General features: G+C 32.9%; 4 protein-coding genes across 6 annotated transcripts in view; 3 read left to right on the top strand and 1 right to left on the bottom strand.

Moving 5' to 3' along the window:
* Window positions 1-832: 832 nt before the first annotated feature.
* Window positions 833-6,595, top strand: LOC130657948 (mucin-2-like). Of its 2 annotated transcripts, XM_057460947.1 has the most exons (7): window positions 833-948; window positions 2,213-3,166; window positions 3,376-3,577; window positions 3,662-3,751; window positions 4,697-4,732; window positions 5,379-5,420; window positions 6,479-6,595. In XM_057460947.1, exons 1-7 carry the CDS (start codon window positions 885-887, stop codon window positions 6,510-6,512), a joined length of 1,422 nt encoding a protein of 473 aa, XP_057316930.1. In that variant the 5' UTR covers window positions 833-884; the 3' UTR covers window positions 6,513-6,595. The 2 variants fall into 2 exon arrangements, with proteins under 2 accessions (XP_057316930.1, XP_057316931.1); XM_057460948.1 differs by lacking the exon at window positions 5,379-5,420.
* Window positions 6,596-9,369: 2,774 nt separating this feature from the next.
* Window positions 9,370-10,054, top strand: LOC130657957 (late histone H2B.L4-like). The gene has a single exon (XM_057460966.1). The coding sequence runs from the start codon at window positions 9,388-9,390 to the stop codon at window positions 9,871-9,873; it is 486 nt and encodes a 161-aa protein (XP_057316949.1). The 5' UTR covers window positions 9,370-9,387; the 3' UTR covers window positions 9,874-10,054.
* A 1,665-nt stretch (window positions 10,055-11,719) lies between these two features.
* The window catches only part of LOC130657952 (WD repeat-containing protein 25-like), a 45,038-nt gene continuing 40,632 nt past the window's right edge, over window positions 11,720-16,125 (bottom strand). The window contains exon 6 of one of the 2 annotated variants that reach the window (XM_057460956.1): window positions 11,720-12,158. The gene's annotated coding sequence lies outside the window, so the exon portion shown is untranslated. The remainder of the gene's footprint in view (window positions 12,159-16,125) is intronic. The other variant, XM_057460959.1, reaches the window with a different exon arrangement.
* LOC130657947 (fork head domain transcription factor slp2-like) lies at window positions 13,767-15,702 on the top strand. Its single transcript, XM_057460946.1, has one exon. The coding sequence runs from the start codon at window positions 13,960-13,962 to the stop codon at window positions 15,601-15,603; it is 1,644 nt and encodes a 547-aa protein (XP_057316929.1). The 5' UTR covers window positions 13,767-13,959; the 3' UTR covers window positions 15,604-15,702.

Below are 16,125 nucleotides of genomic sequence, written 5' to 3'. Positions count from 1 at the left end.
TAACAACAGCTATTTCTAGTTTAATACCTTGGCCATTGTTAATATTCATATTCTATTCATATAGCTAGTGGTATTTTCTATTTTTATCGTTAGTTATGCTAGCTAGCTAAGATGAGTTGCAAGTCTTTATAGCTAGCTAGCTAGCTATATACAAATTCTGTAACATATATATTCTCGGATCCTTAACATACTTGAAATTTACTGATATGACTGAATTTAAATTCAGCACCAAAATTTATAGAAACATGTAAATTTTCAAGTTTATACACTAAGTACAACTGTCTCTATTACTAGCCAAACTTTTGATGTTTTATGAAGAAATGACCACACAAATTAACTGCAGTGAAAAAATGTCACTGCAGTTAGATGTTATGGTCAAACTCTTATGAAATTTAAAAACTTTAAATTACAATAAATCCTGTTCTAATAATCTTTTAGTATTCTAAATTTCCTAAAATTTGATAATGTTAACCCAGATCCGAGAATATAGCTATAATTAGGTCCCCCGACATCCACACAGGCAAGAAAAAAAGGACCAAAAATGTACATTGTTAATTACCTTAATCTAAGATAGAATAGAATTTAGAATTATTTTTTTACTAACTATCATCTTTTTTTAACAGAAATAATTATTTCAGTGTAAGTTGCATCATGTTGAACTTGATTTATTTAGTCTTTGAGGCTTGTTGTTTATATTTTGCTTGTATGTTATGCACATGTTCATTGCTTACACACAAAAAAACATTTTGTCACATTAAAACTTGTCTATATACATTTGATATTTATATGTCTAATTTGCCTTTGACATGTCAAGGACAAGTATATATATTTAGATCAGAACCAACCATCTCTGTTTTTTGTTTTAGAACATATAAATTAACATAATGGAGTTCTCAACACTACTTGTAACCTTACTTTTTGTGATAAGATATGTGTTTGGTGATGCTGGTAAGAAATGCATAATTTTTATGAATTAATTTTATCTTAGGTCTCTTAGCATGCCTCTCTTTACTTTACCACGAGCATTAAATCACACAACTTATTCTGCGTTAGTGATCCATGTGTGATTAGAAATGCTTGTGCAAATTATTTTTTGGAGCAGTTAAGTCGAAAACTTATGCATCCTTTTTTGCTGTTATTTCAATAAACCTACTTTATATCTTTTAGAAAAAAATGGAATTAATAAAAAAAACTAAAATTATTAAAAAAAACAATTATATGCAGCTTAAATATCTCGTTACTAGCTACTTAAATTTCACCTTATTTTATTACCAGCATTTAATTTTTTAAGTGCAGCCATAAGCAAAAACAAACTAATGAAATAAGCTTGTGAGAAAACAAATAATTTAATTTCAGTTAAAGGTATATGTATATGTATTATTACAAAGCCTCCAATGTTTAAAAATCAATGATTATATAAATCATTATCTCGATAATTTTAAACCAAGCATATGGACATAACTAGTATTGTTCATGAAGTGCTGTTCTTCAGCTAGAACTTTCATTCCATTATAATAACTTACCCTAATTGAGTTTGCGAAGCTCAAAGAGAGCATTAAATACTCCATGACTCCGGAAATAATAGACAGGGTATATATATCCCTCAATATTTGTGAGGCTAGCCATGTAAAATATGCACATCTATCTATAACCTAAGGTATTTTCTGACGTATTTTTAAACTCTTTAAGCTCTGTATTCACTATCAGCAAATTTTTTTCTGATAAGATTGCACACAAGTTTATAAGTCTCCACACAGAAAAAAGAAACCAAAAATATAACAACAAAGAGAAAGAAACTATTTATTGTAGAGCATATATAGTTGCTTCGAAGCATCTAACTTATGATGTCAGAATTCTGCATAATTAGCTGAACTTTAAAGACCTATAACTTACAAACCAACAAAGATTTTTGCAAAAAATAAAAATATTTCCAGCCAGCTTTTTATGCTCTTTCATTAAAAATCAACTTATTTTTTCGCGGTATGTAAACTTTAAGAAAATCATTGACAGTTTAATACTACTACTAGAAAAACTTTAACAAAGCAATTTTTAATTTGTTCTTTTTGTTTTGGCATATTCTTTAATAAACTAGTTTTACTTGAGTGGTAAAACGGTTGCGTAAAATTATTTTTGTGTGAATAAAATTGTGCGAATAAAATAAATTTTATGTAGAAAATTGGTTAATATTGATTAAATTATTAAACCCCTTTAGATGTTGCTGGCAATATCAGTACAACCTTGATGCCATCATCAAGTTCTTCAAGAACAGTAAAAGACGATGTTAAAACTTCTGATTTAACACATCAAAAAAACTACGCCACATCAAGATCTGTTTTAACTCTTTCAAAAAGCTTGCTAAAACAAGCATCACAAACAACTACCCATTCATTGTCAGTAATACATACAACAAGTTCTGTTGTAAACAACAATTTGCAGACTTCTATATCAACTCATAAATTAACTCAATTCACAATTCCTACGACCTTAAGTCTTTTAACAACACATGGTTTTACAATAACTACAGCTACATCTTCATCAAATTTTAATGGCACTTCCAATATGGCTTCGTTTAAGAAAATGGAAGTTTCATCAACTTCCAATGTTTCAGTATCAACAATATTTGCTACCACTGAGCAAGTTTCAACTGATATATCATTCTCTTTGCCTTTCTCAAGCTCAAGTATTATTATGTCAACAAGAAGCAACATGTTAGCTGCATCATCAGAATACACCACAAGTATAAAGTCATCCACATTAAGAATGGAAAGTAGTACTGCATCACAAGTAAATACAAGTCCTCATAAAGATATGTCTACTCTGGTAAACAGTCAATCCATGATATCTGCTTTGCTAACTGCACATGACAGTTTATATTCTACGCCATCATCAAGTGAAACAACATTTTATTTAACTAGTGGAGTTGTGCAGACGAGTCAGTCAGTGTTGGCTTCAAATCCGTCTTCAGCAGTTGTTGCAACCTCCTCATCAGTCTCCAAGAGTCGTGGTGTAACATACAGTCAACAGATTTCATCCGCTTTTACCACAAGCTCAAACACCAGTTATAGGATGATGTTATTTAGCAGTTTTATTCCAGCAAGCTCTAAGGTTTCAGTTGCAGTAACACCTTCATTGGTTTCAAAAACACATTCAGACGTATCCTCCATAAGTATGTAATATATATATAATATATTAAATGCTAAAATTATACCTTGAAACTAATTGTTGCATGCACAGATGTGATGATTGACATGTAGTGGTACTTTGATTGAGAAAAAGTAAATTCTCTTATGAGATTTTTTAGTTCGTCATTCTTGTAAGACCAAAATAAGTGGAAATAAAGTGAATTCTATTTCTTATTTGTTATTTTTTGTCTAGGTATATTAAGATCCTCTGTTACCACCTCGTCCTCGTTTATACCGCATTCATCACGTGTTATATTAGCTACAGCAGCACCATCAAATCAATCTCCTCACTACACAACAGCAGAAAAAGTTGGTATAGGATTCGCTATAGCTGTTGGAATCATACTTTTCTGTTTGATCATTTGGTTTGTTCGAGTGAAGCGAAGAGATAATAAGTAAGAACTTTTTTATACACCACCTTTTCAGTTTTATTCAACAAAAATGTACACAGTGTGTTTCTTTCACTGCATTTTCTTTAGACACTACAAACTTTATAACGACGACTTATTTCAAATACCTGGCTTTACAGAGTATGGTGGTACTGTCCAATTAAGTGAATTGGGGACTAGGTATATGATTTTGTTTTATTGTGCCATTACTAGTATATGCACCATGGTCGTCTTCAGCATAATAATTTACGCCTCCAAACTGAACGCCCATTTTCTATCATCGCTGCTACTGAACTAATTCAACATCAGGCATGTCCTCTTCTTGTTTAGTGTGGGGTTAAAAAGGTTTTCTCACTCGTGGGATAGAAGTTCTTCAAAATCATGCAGTCTGTATTATTTCTTTTAGTACCTTCAATGCCACTCTCAATCCTCTTTACTGGAACCTTAGCCCACTTAAATTCTCTAAAATGATCTCATCATATAATATCATTTTTCTTCTGAATATTTTTTATAAAACTATTCCTGACAGCATTCTCAATACCCTTAACATTAATTTTTTCATTCTCACCACACTCGTGCTGGTAAAAAGGGCATTTAAATGTAACTCTTGTCCACTCAACTGCCTTTGGTAAAAAACCCATTAAATTTTTCTCAATTAATTCTTGGAACAATCTTCATAATTCTTTACCCTTTAAAATCTCTAATAAAAATACAATTGAAATGAAAACAATTCTTCATAAACATTTCTGAAACTCGTATAAAAGCTAATTACATTTTCAAATTGCACTTGATTTCTTTTCTGTCCATTGTTGCTTTGTGGTTTGACGCTAACAGTTTTTGGCAGTCCCTCTAAATTAAAAATTTATCCCTGTGATTACTTCGCCTAAATGTTTGTTTTGACACTGTGTTGTTTTGTGGTTTTGTGCCATGTAATATTTTTCCAGGTAACCATTACACTTTTTAAGCCTTTTCTTCGTGGTGGTTATCCCTCCATTAGGTAATTTTGATAAGTTTGCATGAATAATCTTTATTATTATTATTGTTTTCAAACCATCTGATGGAAAATAAATAAATAAATAACTCGTTTTTGTTTTGAATGATACCAAAATTTCAACATTCGTTTAGTGAGTACGAAGATATAGATGCGTCTCATTACGAAAGGTAAAAGCTAATGATTTTTTATTCTATCCTCTGTTTTTTCTACGATCTTAAAAAAAAAATTTTTGTTCAATAATTTTGCATGGGTAAATCAGTTACAGGCGTTTGAACAGAAATAAAAAAAATGATATATTAAAAAAAAATGTGTTGAAAATTGTCGTCACATGTTAAGTCATTTTAACAATTTTTATAGAAGAGTTTTTTCTATACCTTTTGCTACGAAAATATGGTTTAGAAAAGTTGGTGAATAAAATTAGTCACATGCTCAGAATTTGGTCATTTTTACGGAAGAAATTTTACCAACAACACTTTTTGCTGACTATTTTTTTGGAAATACTTTTTAAGTTTAAAAAGTATAAAGTATATGCAAAGGAATTTAACAAATCCTTTTTTTTATATATATTTATTTCAACTAAAAATTTATCCAATGCTTGTGTCTTCGTATTTTTGAAGCATTTTTGGTTGTTAATGCACCGAGAAAAGGGTAAGCAAAAATCAGCAAAAAAACAAGCAAATAATAAAGTTAGACTGGCTTTATTATTTGCATGTAAGGAATTTCACTGGGTACAAAATATCTATCAATGAGTTCGAATTTGGACCGGTGAGGTATTCCCAACTGTTCAGTAATTTTTTTGTTTTGATTTCTCAGGGAAAACCAACTGTTTGATTTGACGGATTCATCGAAAAAAGGGTACGAAAAGCTTTTATCACACACTGTATAATAAGACACTGTACAAAGCACTATCAAAAAACTGAAAAACAATTGTTTTATAAATATGTTAACTACAGTTTCTCATCTATAATGTTGTGAGCATGTTTTTATGACGAATCTACAATTTTAAGCCATACTAACCGTTTTTTCTGTCTGATATTTTAAATAACAGCATAACAAGAGCATCTTTTAACCGTGCTTTATTAAAGGGATCCTAGCACTAAAAATGATATTTTACTGTTTATTAAATTAAATTTAATTAAAAGTTGCTTATCAAAATTTTTTGATTTTTTTTTCGTTATAAAAGAGAGGCATTTAAAACAGGGCGGCATTTGTAATGTATCCGCAAACTCTAATAACCTTTTTTAAAATCTTTGATATCGAATATTATTCATAGAAAACAAGAGAAACGAAAAATTTAAGTAAAAAGGTTCTTACTTTTCAAAAAATTTGCAACTTTACAGGTTAAAGACTGTTCAATCTTTTCTCTGCTTTCCGACCTTACGAAACAAGATTCATCTACGACGGAGAATTATATTTATTTAATGCGCATGTGCAGATTAGGGTAAACCCGCCAAAATAAGCCGTTCCCCCTTTGACTCGAACAGAACGATTTTGAGATCGTAAGTAAAACGATTTAGATCTTTTTGATGAAGTGAAAATGTCATATAAGTATACTACTGATGAGAAGTTTTTTTCTAAAATTTTGTTGTTTTTAACTTCTGGTCAGTTTCGTTGTAATTTTTTTTTTTTTTTTTTTTTTGATTCGTTTTTTAAAAATAGCCCTATTTGTTTTGAATTTGTTTCCCGTTGCCGCTTTCATTTAGTTTTTTGTAATCATTTTTTTGGGGCGTTATTCATATTACGAGCTTTGATGAAAAGTTATTGACAACTTCGTTGCAGATAGTTTCCGTTCTTGTTTCGTAAAGTTCCTGCTAACACTCCGTCATTTAATCAACACACAAATAATTTGTAATATCCATGGTCACACATACTAACTTGTTAATAACAACCACGTAACACATTCTTTGTTTTAGATATGCTAACCAGACATTAGCATGGGACAACTAACAACTACTTACGGCGAATGTTAGCTACTAAAAATGTGATGTGTATATTTCCTAATTTTATTTATTTTTCCATATATATTTTTTTATAAAGTAGAATAGCTTTTAAATAATTTCAAATACTATTATTATTATTATTTTTTAATTATTATGAGAAGAATAATTTGAAATTTAAGTTTCTCACTCAAAACATTTTTGTAAAGAAAATATATTAATAGCTTCGTTTTGAATTTTGGAATTCTCTTATCTTAATTTTTATCTTAATTTTTTTAGGAAATAATTTCATAGATAATCTCTTTGTATTTTGTTGTTGTTGCTTTTATTGTTGTTGTTTTTTTGGTTTTTTTTGTTGTTGTTATTATTGATGTTGTTGTTGTTATTGTTGTTATTGTTGTTGTTGTTATTGTTGTTGTTGTTATTATTGATGTTGTTGTGTTGCTGCGGTAGTGTAAAATCAGTCTGTTTTACTCTCTTGTAAATTATAAAAGTTTTTAAAAACTGATTTTTTGGTACTATTCCTTTGGTAAAAAATATTGTCAGAAATATATTTTTAACGGAGTGGGGGAGGGGGTAAGGTTCAACTGACACTGAATTTTTAGCTTTAGAACTTAATTTAGATAACTATTAGTCTTTCTACAGCAATTCTATTTTTTTCTGGTTGTTTCGTACAGACTGAAATATTTATAAAGCGATCGTCAGTGCAAAATTCAAGATGGGAACATTCGAAAATGTCAAATGTCAAATTTTTGTCAATGCTGTTTAAATTTGATATTATATGTTATTTATATTTTAGTCTATTTGTAGTGTATGTAATAATTGGGAAAAGAAGTCCGTTGATAAAATAAAAACAACAAAGGGTTTTTGTTGGTACTTTTCTGTGATTTTAGTTTGAAGCGCTATGTGTTTTTCTCCAGTATGTTCATTTTTCAGAACAAAAGTAATTTGTTTAGAAAAACCTGAAAAAATTGAAAAATGGTGGTTGAAAGGGGTAGTGAAAGTTCGTAAACTGCAAATAGAGAGTTAACCTCAACCTAGATCCCAGGGCTTTTTGTCTCTCATCGGCGCTGCGCTTATTGATCCGTCCGATATGCAAAAGGAGACAACAGGTCCTGGATCGACTACCCTTACACAAAATCAATCAAGTTTAGACCAATAAAACTATTTTCCATGGCATTGGAGAGGCACGCTGACGTTAACAACGAATTGCATTTTTCAAGCGGTGTATACACAAAGATGCAATGCAAAAGAACTATTCTTTTTATATTTCCCAAGCCCGAAAACTCCAGCTTTTGTCAATTTCGCAAAAATTAGTTCTTGCGAAAATTAAAGTTCGCAACCTCGTCTCTATATGTTCTTGTCTTTTTTATATCGAGGTTTTACACTATTTGTGTTCGAATTGTGGGGAAAAAAACGTCAAGAGTGAAAAAGAAATTTCGGAATATAGAGATGTTCGAATAATGAGACACTTTGATGAAGAGGGTTTACCGGCAAAGATTTCGACTGCTGCATAATTTCCCTCCTCTCGCTATTTTCCCCTGGATAATTTTTCCCGGACAATTCTCACCTAGAGGAACTCCTCCATGGATATTATTTCTCTGGATAACTCATACTAAGAACAATTCCGCCCTGGCTAATGCTTTCTGGTCGTCCAAGGGGAAAGGCCCCTCGGAAGATCAGAAAGCGCGGTCAGTTTTCTAACCGCAGAAAATGTGTTTGCTACCCAGCGTTTTCTTTTTTTACACATCTCCTTATTCCACGGAGCAGTAAGACAAAACACGTTGAGTCTTCTGGTTACGTTGAAGGCAACCCAATAACCTCGTTCAAATAGAAATTAACTTGCTAGTACGCTATTAGGAGTATTTCTTACAAATATATAGCTACCGTATTTGACCGATTTAACGCCCACCGCCAAACAATTTAGACGCCCCTACTCAAATAACCGCCCAGGGTAAAAATTAACTCATACTAGAAACGCTCCCTTTAAATAATCGCCCATATAATCAAGCCTAGGGTAAAATTAAAATTTTCAAATAAATGCCCAGGTCGATTAAATGTTCAAATACATAACTCTGAGAATTTTTTTCTAAAAACAGCTTGATTGGGTTCATAATTTATTTCCGTACGCGCCAGGACACAACACTGTTCGAATTTTTAAAAAGGCGGGATTTTTCGATCCCCGAATCTTTTTCTAATTCCAGCTTGCGAACGGGATGGAGACAAGCAGGTTCGAATTCAAGAGCGGGAATTTTCGATCCAATTTGTTTCAGTTATCTGAACGTCTTCCCCGGAGTATTTTCGTTCGATAAAAACAGAAATTTAAATGAAAAAAAAAAATAAAGTAAACAGTTCTCATAGCCATAAAAAGCCGAGCCAACACAAAATAGATTTAGAAAAATTATTTTCCAGGAGTTTTTCAATTTTTGTAACTTTCGATGATTATTCTCAGGAGCATATTTTAAATTTCCAGTATTTTCAGGAGTTTCCAGGAGTAGTGACACCCTGCTGTACGCCTAGAGCAAGTGAAAGATGGAAAATTAACTTTAGCATCTTATAACGTTCTGATAATGTACTGGCAACAAATTTGAAGCTGTATTTGGAGCAAAAACAGGAGAGTTATTAACGGAAGATGAGCGATGAGTTAACACTTTATTTTTACAACAAAATCCAAGAAAAAAACAAATCAGTTTGATATAAATGATACTTGCACATCTAAAATTAGTTTTTGGACGTAGCTGTGACCATTACCGTTCGATTTTAAGAAATGGCGGGAAAGTTCGATCCTATTTCGCATTCGAATATGAAAAAGGCGGCAATTTTTGATCCAAAGGAAATACATAAATAGAGCAAAAAGTTTTATTTCGTAAATAATTGACGCAGAAATGGCTGGAAGTCCAAGAAAAGGAAGCCCAAGAAAAGGAAGCCCAAGAAAAGGAAGTCCAAGGAAACCATCCTCAAGAGCTGCTAGCCCTAAAAGAGGTGGAAGCCCCAAAAGAGGTCGAAGTCCAGCGAGAAAAGGAAAGGCGATTAAGAAAGCTGGCAAGAGAAAAACAAGCAAGAAAGCCACAGGCAAGAGGCGAAGAAGTCGAAGGGAGAGTTATGGTATGTACATCTACAAAGTTTTGAAACAAGTTCATCCTGATGTCGGAATTTCAAGTAAAGCGATGAGCATCATGAATTCTTTCGTCAATGACATCTTTGAAAGATTAGCAGGCGAAGCTTCCAAACTTGCTCATCACAACAAACTACGAACCATCTCTTCTCGTGAGGTACAAACTTCAGTTCGCTTGTTGTTGCCTGGTGAACTTGCCAAACACGCTGTGAGTGAAGGAACAAAAGCTGTTACCAAGTACACAAGTTCCAGATAAACAACTCTTTGCAACAAAACGGCTTTTTTTAAAGCCACAATTTTGATAAAATTCATTATGTTGGCTTTATAGGACCAACGGTCCTTTTGGGTTCTATTTGTCTTTTTCTAAAAACTACGTATGTTTGAAAATAGTCAGGCAGAACGATTTTCGATAGGGTGACCACTCTGTCTGGACTTTTCAGGACTAAATTTTAACTTTACCACAAGTGTCCCTAATGCACATGCCTTTTGTTTGAATGTAATGGTTTTTAATGTGAATTTTTATCTTCAGCTAGCCAGGAGACCCAGCATAAGTTTTCTTAACACCAGGTAATCAGAATATGTAAGGTGAAAAAAATTCTATTGTTCTATATGTAAGGTGAAAATAATTCTATTGTTCTTTGCTCACCTTGTTAATATTGGGAAATTCCTTGTTTTGAGCGCGAATGGCCTCACTCACCCGAACAAATATATTTAATTCTTGTATTATTAAATACGGTAGAATGTGACCACGCCCACTTTGTTCCCATTGGAAACTGAATTTGATATCCTCGAAGAAAGCTTAGTTAACTAGGCTAAAAATATTCATGGAACCACGATTTACCCTTAAAATAAATCTGAATAAAAATAAATGTGAAGAATATTCAAAAGATTTGGCATGCATTAAGGATCCCCAAGGTGCCCACCCTGTCAGGAATTTTAAAAACATAGGCAAAATGTCAGCATGACAAGCGCGTAAAATATACAGACCTTTTTAACAATAATTTTGGGAAAGAAGACCTTAAGAAAAATTGACAAAACTTTGTTTTCTCTCCTGTTAAATGCTGACTCTTATGATAAAATTGGAGTTTTCTAAGGGCTCATTTCCATCTGAACGCATTTTCCGCTGTAGCGCAAAAAACTGACGAGCCCTTTTTTCTTGGTGCGTGCCAGTAGCTACTAAGGTTTATGTTCGAGTAAATTTATGGCGTTTTTGAAAGCATTTCCCCAAGCTGGAATCAGCTGTGAACTCAACTGGTTCATTATATTATTTCAGCATATCCCTCTTGGCCTATCTATTTATTTCAATACTTTTTTCAATTTTCTCAATATTGGGCAGTACCCACAAATTCAAGCGAAGAAATTTCTTTATAAAAAGACGTTTTTATGGGAGCGGCAGATTAGAGACCTTGAAATATTCAAATTTCAAGGTTTCCAAGGTCTTCCCTAGAAAAAGGTATTTTAAGGCTGCCTAAATTGATTTTATTGTTTTCTAATAAAGAAAATAAAAAAAAATAACACGGAATTTTACACTTCCAGGACTCACAAAATGACGTAGCATTATTGCGTTTTTGTTTTAAAGAAAGTTTTTACATTTTTGGACAGGACGAAAATCGCACTACAAGTACAGTAAACTCTCTTCATACAGAACTACCGAGGAACCGAAAAATTTATATTTGAGATAGGGAGAATCTGACAGAAAAAATATAAAAGAACAGAAAAATTAATAAGGGACCAAAACAATTGGTTGAGACCAGATCAAAAAGAGAAAAAGAAGTTCTGAGAACGAAATTGTATTTGAGATCTCTAAAAAACTCTCACTCTCTAAAAAAATAAAAATTATATATCAGTATTAAAACCTACGGGCACTGTTTTATTTGGATTAGCTTTTCAAGAATATAATATCATGTAAATATAGTATCAGTAAATGAGATATTAAAATCCAATTCCTTACTTTTTATTAGCCTAAAACGCCATACCTGTACAAATCTGCAAATACCTAATTTTTTATAAAATAAGAACCCCAATTGACTTCTGAAATAGAATATAATTTTAGCCTTTTTGCAAGTGAAGCTACAACTCAGCAAGGAGGTTTAACAACTAACCGACTCAATATTATTTGTTGCTAAGTAGAAAATATTTTATTTAGTAGGAATATTAATATGTAAGGTGAAACATTTCGTAGCTAAAGTGGTTTGCGATAAGTAAAAATATACTTTTTATTGAAATTTCTTCTGTTCTTGGTTCAGTCATTGCTTCAAAGAGACACCTAAAGGACATCAAGCAAAAAACAAAAATAGATAAGCTAAAATTAACTAATAGCTGACAAAAATAAAACAGAAAAATGACTGTAACCCGCTCAAAAATGCTCGATGGTGACGTTATCAAACGCAACATCGATTGAACTTCGTTCCCAGGGCTTTTTGTTTCTCATAGGCGCTGCGCTTATTGATAGGCCTGACATCTATCGTCTCGCTGTCCGATTTGCAAAAAGAGACAACAGGTCCTGGGATCGAGGTTGACAATGATGCTACACCAGATTTGCTGAAAAATAATGAAAATAAAACATTTTAGAGCAATAAGTAAATACGAATAAATAAACCAATAAATACCACCTCCAAACAAAAGAAACAACAATTTACAAAACTATGACAAAAATTTAAACACGGGTATAGCTTCGTTTATTGGGACCCCCGTTATTCTTCATGAATTGAACCGATAAACAGACATATGCTTTCCCTTTTTATAAGAATACTAGTCGTTAGCCCGTGGAAAAATCCACGGGTTCGCCCGTCGCAGCTAAGCTACCATTTTGCGTGACAGAGATGGACGGACAGACGTATACGGGCATTATAATATAGATGCTTTATAAAAATAAGAGGCTGTTATTTCACGCTGGAAACAATAGGTATAGTTTAAAACAATAGATAAATAAGAATGATGACCAGCCTGGAATTTTGATATGCTTTAAAAAAAATTCATCATGAACCTCTTGAAATTTATAAAGGAGGAATATTATAATGAATATTATGTTTCAGAGGGTTTACTATAATGTGCAACGTATTGAAAATGTTGTGGCAAAACACACATGGTTGAAAAAACAAAATGAGCTCAGTATGATTTCTTTTTTTACGCCTCGGAAGGTGTTACCTTTCAAATGGTAGGGTAGTTTTTTCCGCCTCCAGAATAACTATAACTCTCACCGAATTATATGTACACCGAAAGTGGGTTTTGCTCATTCACTTTCTTTGCGCACATTCCTTTTGTTGGTTTTCATTTTTTCAATACAACATTGCAATGTTTTTTTATGAATGAATTTAAAAAAAAAAGCGAATTCTTTTTTGTTCGTTGCGAATATATCAAATCGTTTTAAGCGCAAAAGGAGTCTTCGCTGGTTAGGCGGACTTTCTTTCCACATGAACACGCTTCGCAATGTCTAACTGTGAAGGTCGATCTTCACTTGATGGTGGAGTATATTTTTTCTATACATACTGTGATGGGAATGAGACGATGCTCTCAATAAAAAGAAAAAACATAAAATTCGCGTTTGCTTTTAATGTAACGTGATTCATTCTTCATCTGAATATGTTGATTTAAAACTTCCCATTGAAGTACAGTGCATTGTTTTCCAAATGTAAAATAAAAAAAAAATGTTTACTGTAAACATTTTGAATACCATCTGGTTAATTTTTAATCAATCTCTTTCAATTTAAAACTTCCAAGTTCCCAAGCCCCTCAATTCAAAATTCGTAAAAAATTTGACTTTAAACACACATTCTAACATAAGTGTGGAAACGAGGAACAAACAAATATCCTAAAATGTAAATAAACCAAAAATAACTGTGAATAAGTACATAATATATTTTTACGTGCGGCCATGGAACGTAAACAAATTCGAGCCCATTTCAGATTCCAATCTTATTCGGTATTGTTATATGATCCATACAGAAAACCACAAAAGTGAAGTTATTTCATGCCGAACACGAAAAATTAGTCGCTCATGTTTACAATGTTGAAACATACCAGTTGACTACAGAAAATTTGATTGGTTAAGATTTTATTTTGAGACGCATTGATTGGTTAGTAATCCTGATTGGTAAATGTTAGTTAATGTATGTTTTTTAAAAAATGATAAATTATGAAAGTGTTTTTGGTGTTATTCATTTTTCTGTTGGCTGTTTACAAGTAAGTTCGCTTTTACTCAACTGATACATCACAACAAATTATGGAACTTTACAAACGAGCCTGAAGATTGTGTTAAATTTTATCAACATTTCGACAAAAGACAACAAACCAGCTGAAAAGATAAAACAATTTATTATATAACATTTTAAAAAAAGGTTACATGACGGTGATGAAAATAATGAGTTATCCTTCAGCTTCGTATAACGAGAAGTATGCCGATTTAAACAATCCGGATTACCTTCCGACGCCTTCACACATGAGACCAATTCTTCCCCAAGAAAACGCATTTCGATGGCCGCACACCAACAACCCGTCAACCGATCGATCATCAACATACAATCACACGCCATATTTTCAAGAAAAAACTCCACCTCGTGTAGACTTTCGCTATGCTGACCTACGATATCCACACGAACCAACACGCAATCGACACGATGCTGCATCGATACTTCAATACAACGATCAACAAAGACTACATGACTTTCATACGCAGCAATTTCAAAAGAATACAGACGTAAGAGGCGGACAGACGTCTACTGAAGTTCGCTTTCCAACCTCTGCTAGTCCCAGTTGTTTAAAGAAACCCTTACACGACTCGTATGACGGTCGTACTCCATTTGAAAATGCACATTTATCACATATAAATCTTCCGAAACACAGTTTTACACCACCAATAGATGTTCGACATCCAATAAACTCGAGCCCTTATCCTCCGCCTCAAACGAATACTAGAACTTTTACTGAGACACGTTTTACTCCTGAACCATCAACAGAAGCATCTACTCCATCAAGTAACCAGCCTGTTTATACTTCCAAAGAAATCGCCCTGCCTGTCTTGACGAATCAAATGGAAAGGGCGACAAGTCCAATGGAAAAAATAATGAAGTTGAACGTGAAAAACGAAACTGTATTTTCAGCGAAAGAAAAACTCACAGATGAGCATGATACTGAAAAATTAACCTCAAGCGCAGAATGCTCAAGTACTAAAAAAACAGAAACCGGTAAAATGAAAAATGAAAACGAAAGAAAAACAGAAGAAGGCGAAAAAGAAGAAAAACATAGTACTAAAACACTTATACAAGAATTAAAAAACGAACAAAAAACAGAAATCGTGTCGACATCGTCAGAAAAGAAAAAGTCACCAGGTTCTAATTCACCAGATAACGGTCTACCGAGTTATACAGCTATGATTGCACAAGCCATTCTCAAGAAAGAAGGAAGTAAAAGCACGCTTTCTGACATATATGAGTACATGGAAAAACATTTCCCTTCTCTCGAAAGACGTGGCACTGGTTGGCGAAATTGCGTGAGACATACGCTATCTCTCAACGATTGTTTCATCAAGTTGCATCGGCCTGAAAATGGACGAAGCTGCAACTGGGCAGTGCATCCTTCCTACTTTGATAGTTTCTCAAGAGGTGACTATAGAAAACGAAGAGCGTTAAGAAAACGACCACGAGGGTTACAATGGATCGATCCCATCATGCTTGGCGGATACCCCTTTGCACGCGAACATGAAATCATGCACCAAGAATTAGACCAACAACAGTCTCCGTTCTATCATTACCCACAAACTGCACCTGGGGTATGGAGCTCACCACAGCCCTTGTACACCAACCCAAACATTGGGCAAGCTTCACCAAACCACCTACAACACTTCCCACAACCCCCTCCACCGCCAATGATGCACCCATTGTACCCAACCCACCCCAGCCATCATGGTCACCTTCATAGTAATCACTGCTCCAATCCAGATTGTTACTGTCAATATAATAAGAACAATTATCGAATTTATACTCCCTAATATGGGGCGTTTCAGTCGACAGACACTAAAAAAAACTTTTTACATTTTTAAGTTTGTAGTTGTCGTTATTACTCGTGTTATTTATTCTGTAAATAATAATTTGAATTCTTTTTCTTTTTTCACAAAAGTTGGGTAGCGCAAAATAATTTTACTTCTTTCTTTCTGCATTTTTTGTAAGATTGTTAGAAACGTTTTTCCTTCTTTAACAACAAATGCATTTGTTGCACTATTAATTTTATATATATTTAATTGTGAATTAACTCACCGTGTATATTTTTAATTAATTTTAAATAAACTTTTCACTGCATTTCACTGCATTTAATATTTTTCGTATAATAAAAACTGGAACACCTCGCCCGCAAAATAAAGCATATTTTAAAACAATATTTAACGCCCTAAATTTTGAAAAATTTGTTATAGAGTTCAAAACACTGGTCAAAAGGGAAGATAATTTACTGAAGTGTTTTTCATCATATATTCTGAAAAGAACCTTTTTACAAAAATATTTGGTTTTGTTGAGCT

This window comes from Hydractinia symbiolongicarpus, chromosome 9 (assembly GCF_029227915.1).
Source record: "Hydractinia symbiolongicarpus strain clone_291-10 chromosome 9, HSymV2.1, whole genome shotgun sequence".
Classification (NCBI taxonomy): Eukaryota; Metazoa; Cnidaria; class Hydrozoa; order Anthoathecata; family Hydractiniidae; genus Hydractinia; species Hydractinia symbiolongicarpus.
This window is presented reverse-complemented; position numbering and strand designations above follow the sequence as displayed.

Excerpts from the sequence above, each read along its gene's own strand:
- LOC130657947 (XM_057460946.1), top strand. The coding sequence starts at position 13,960 with ATGACGGTGATGAAAATAATGAGTTATCCTTCAGCTTCGTATAACGAG.
- LOC130657957 (XM_057460966.1), top strand. The coding sequence starts at position 9,388 with ATGGCTGGAAGTCCAAGAAAAGGAAGCCCAAGAAAAGGAAGCCCAAGA.
- LOC130657948 (XM_057460947.1), top strand. The coding sequence starts at position 885 with ATGGAGTTCTCAACACTACTTGTAACCTTACTTTTTGTGATAAGATAT. Across the intron at positions 3,167-3,375 it reads TTCAGACGTATCCTCCATAA|GTATATTAAGATCCTCTGTT; the intron begins GTATGTAATATA and ends TTTTTTGTCTAG. Across the intron at positions 4,733-5,378 it reads GATGCGTCTCATTACGAAAG|GGAAAACCAACTGTTTGATT; the intron begins GTAAAAGCTAAT and ends TTGATTTCTCAG.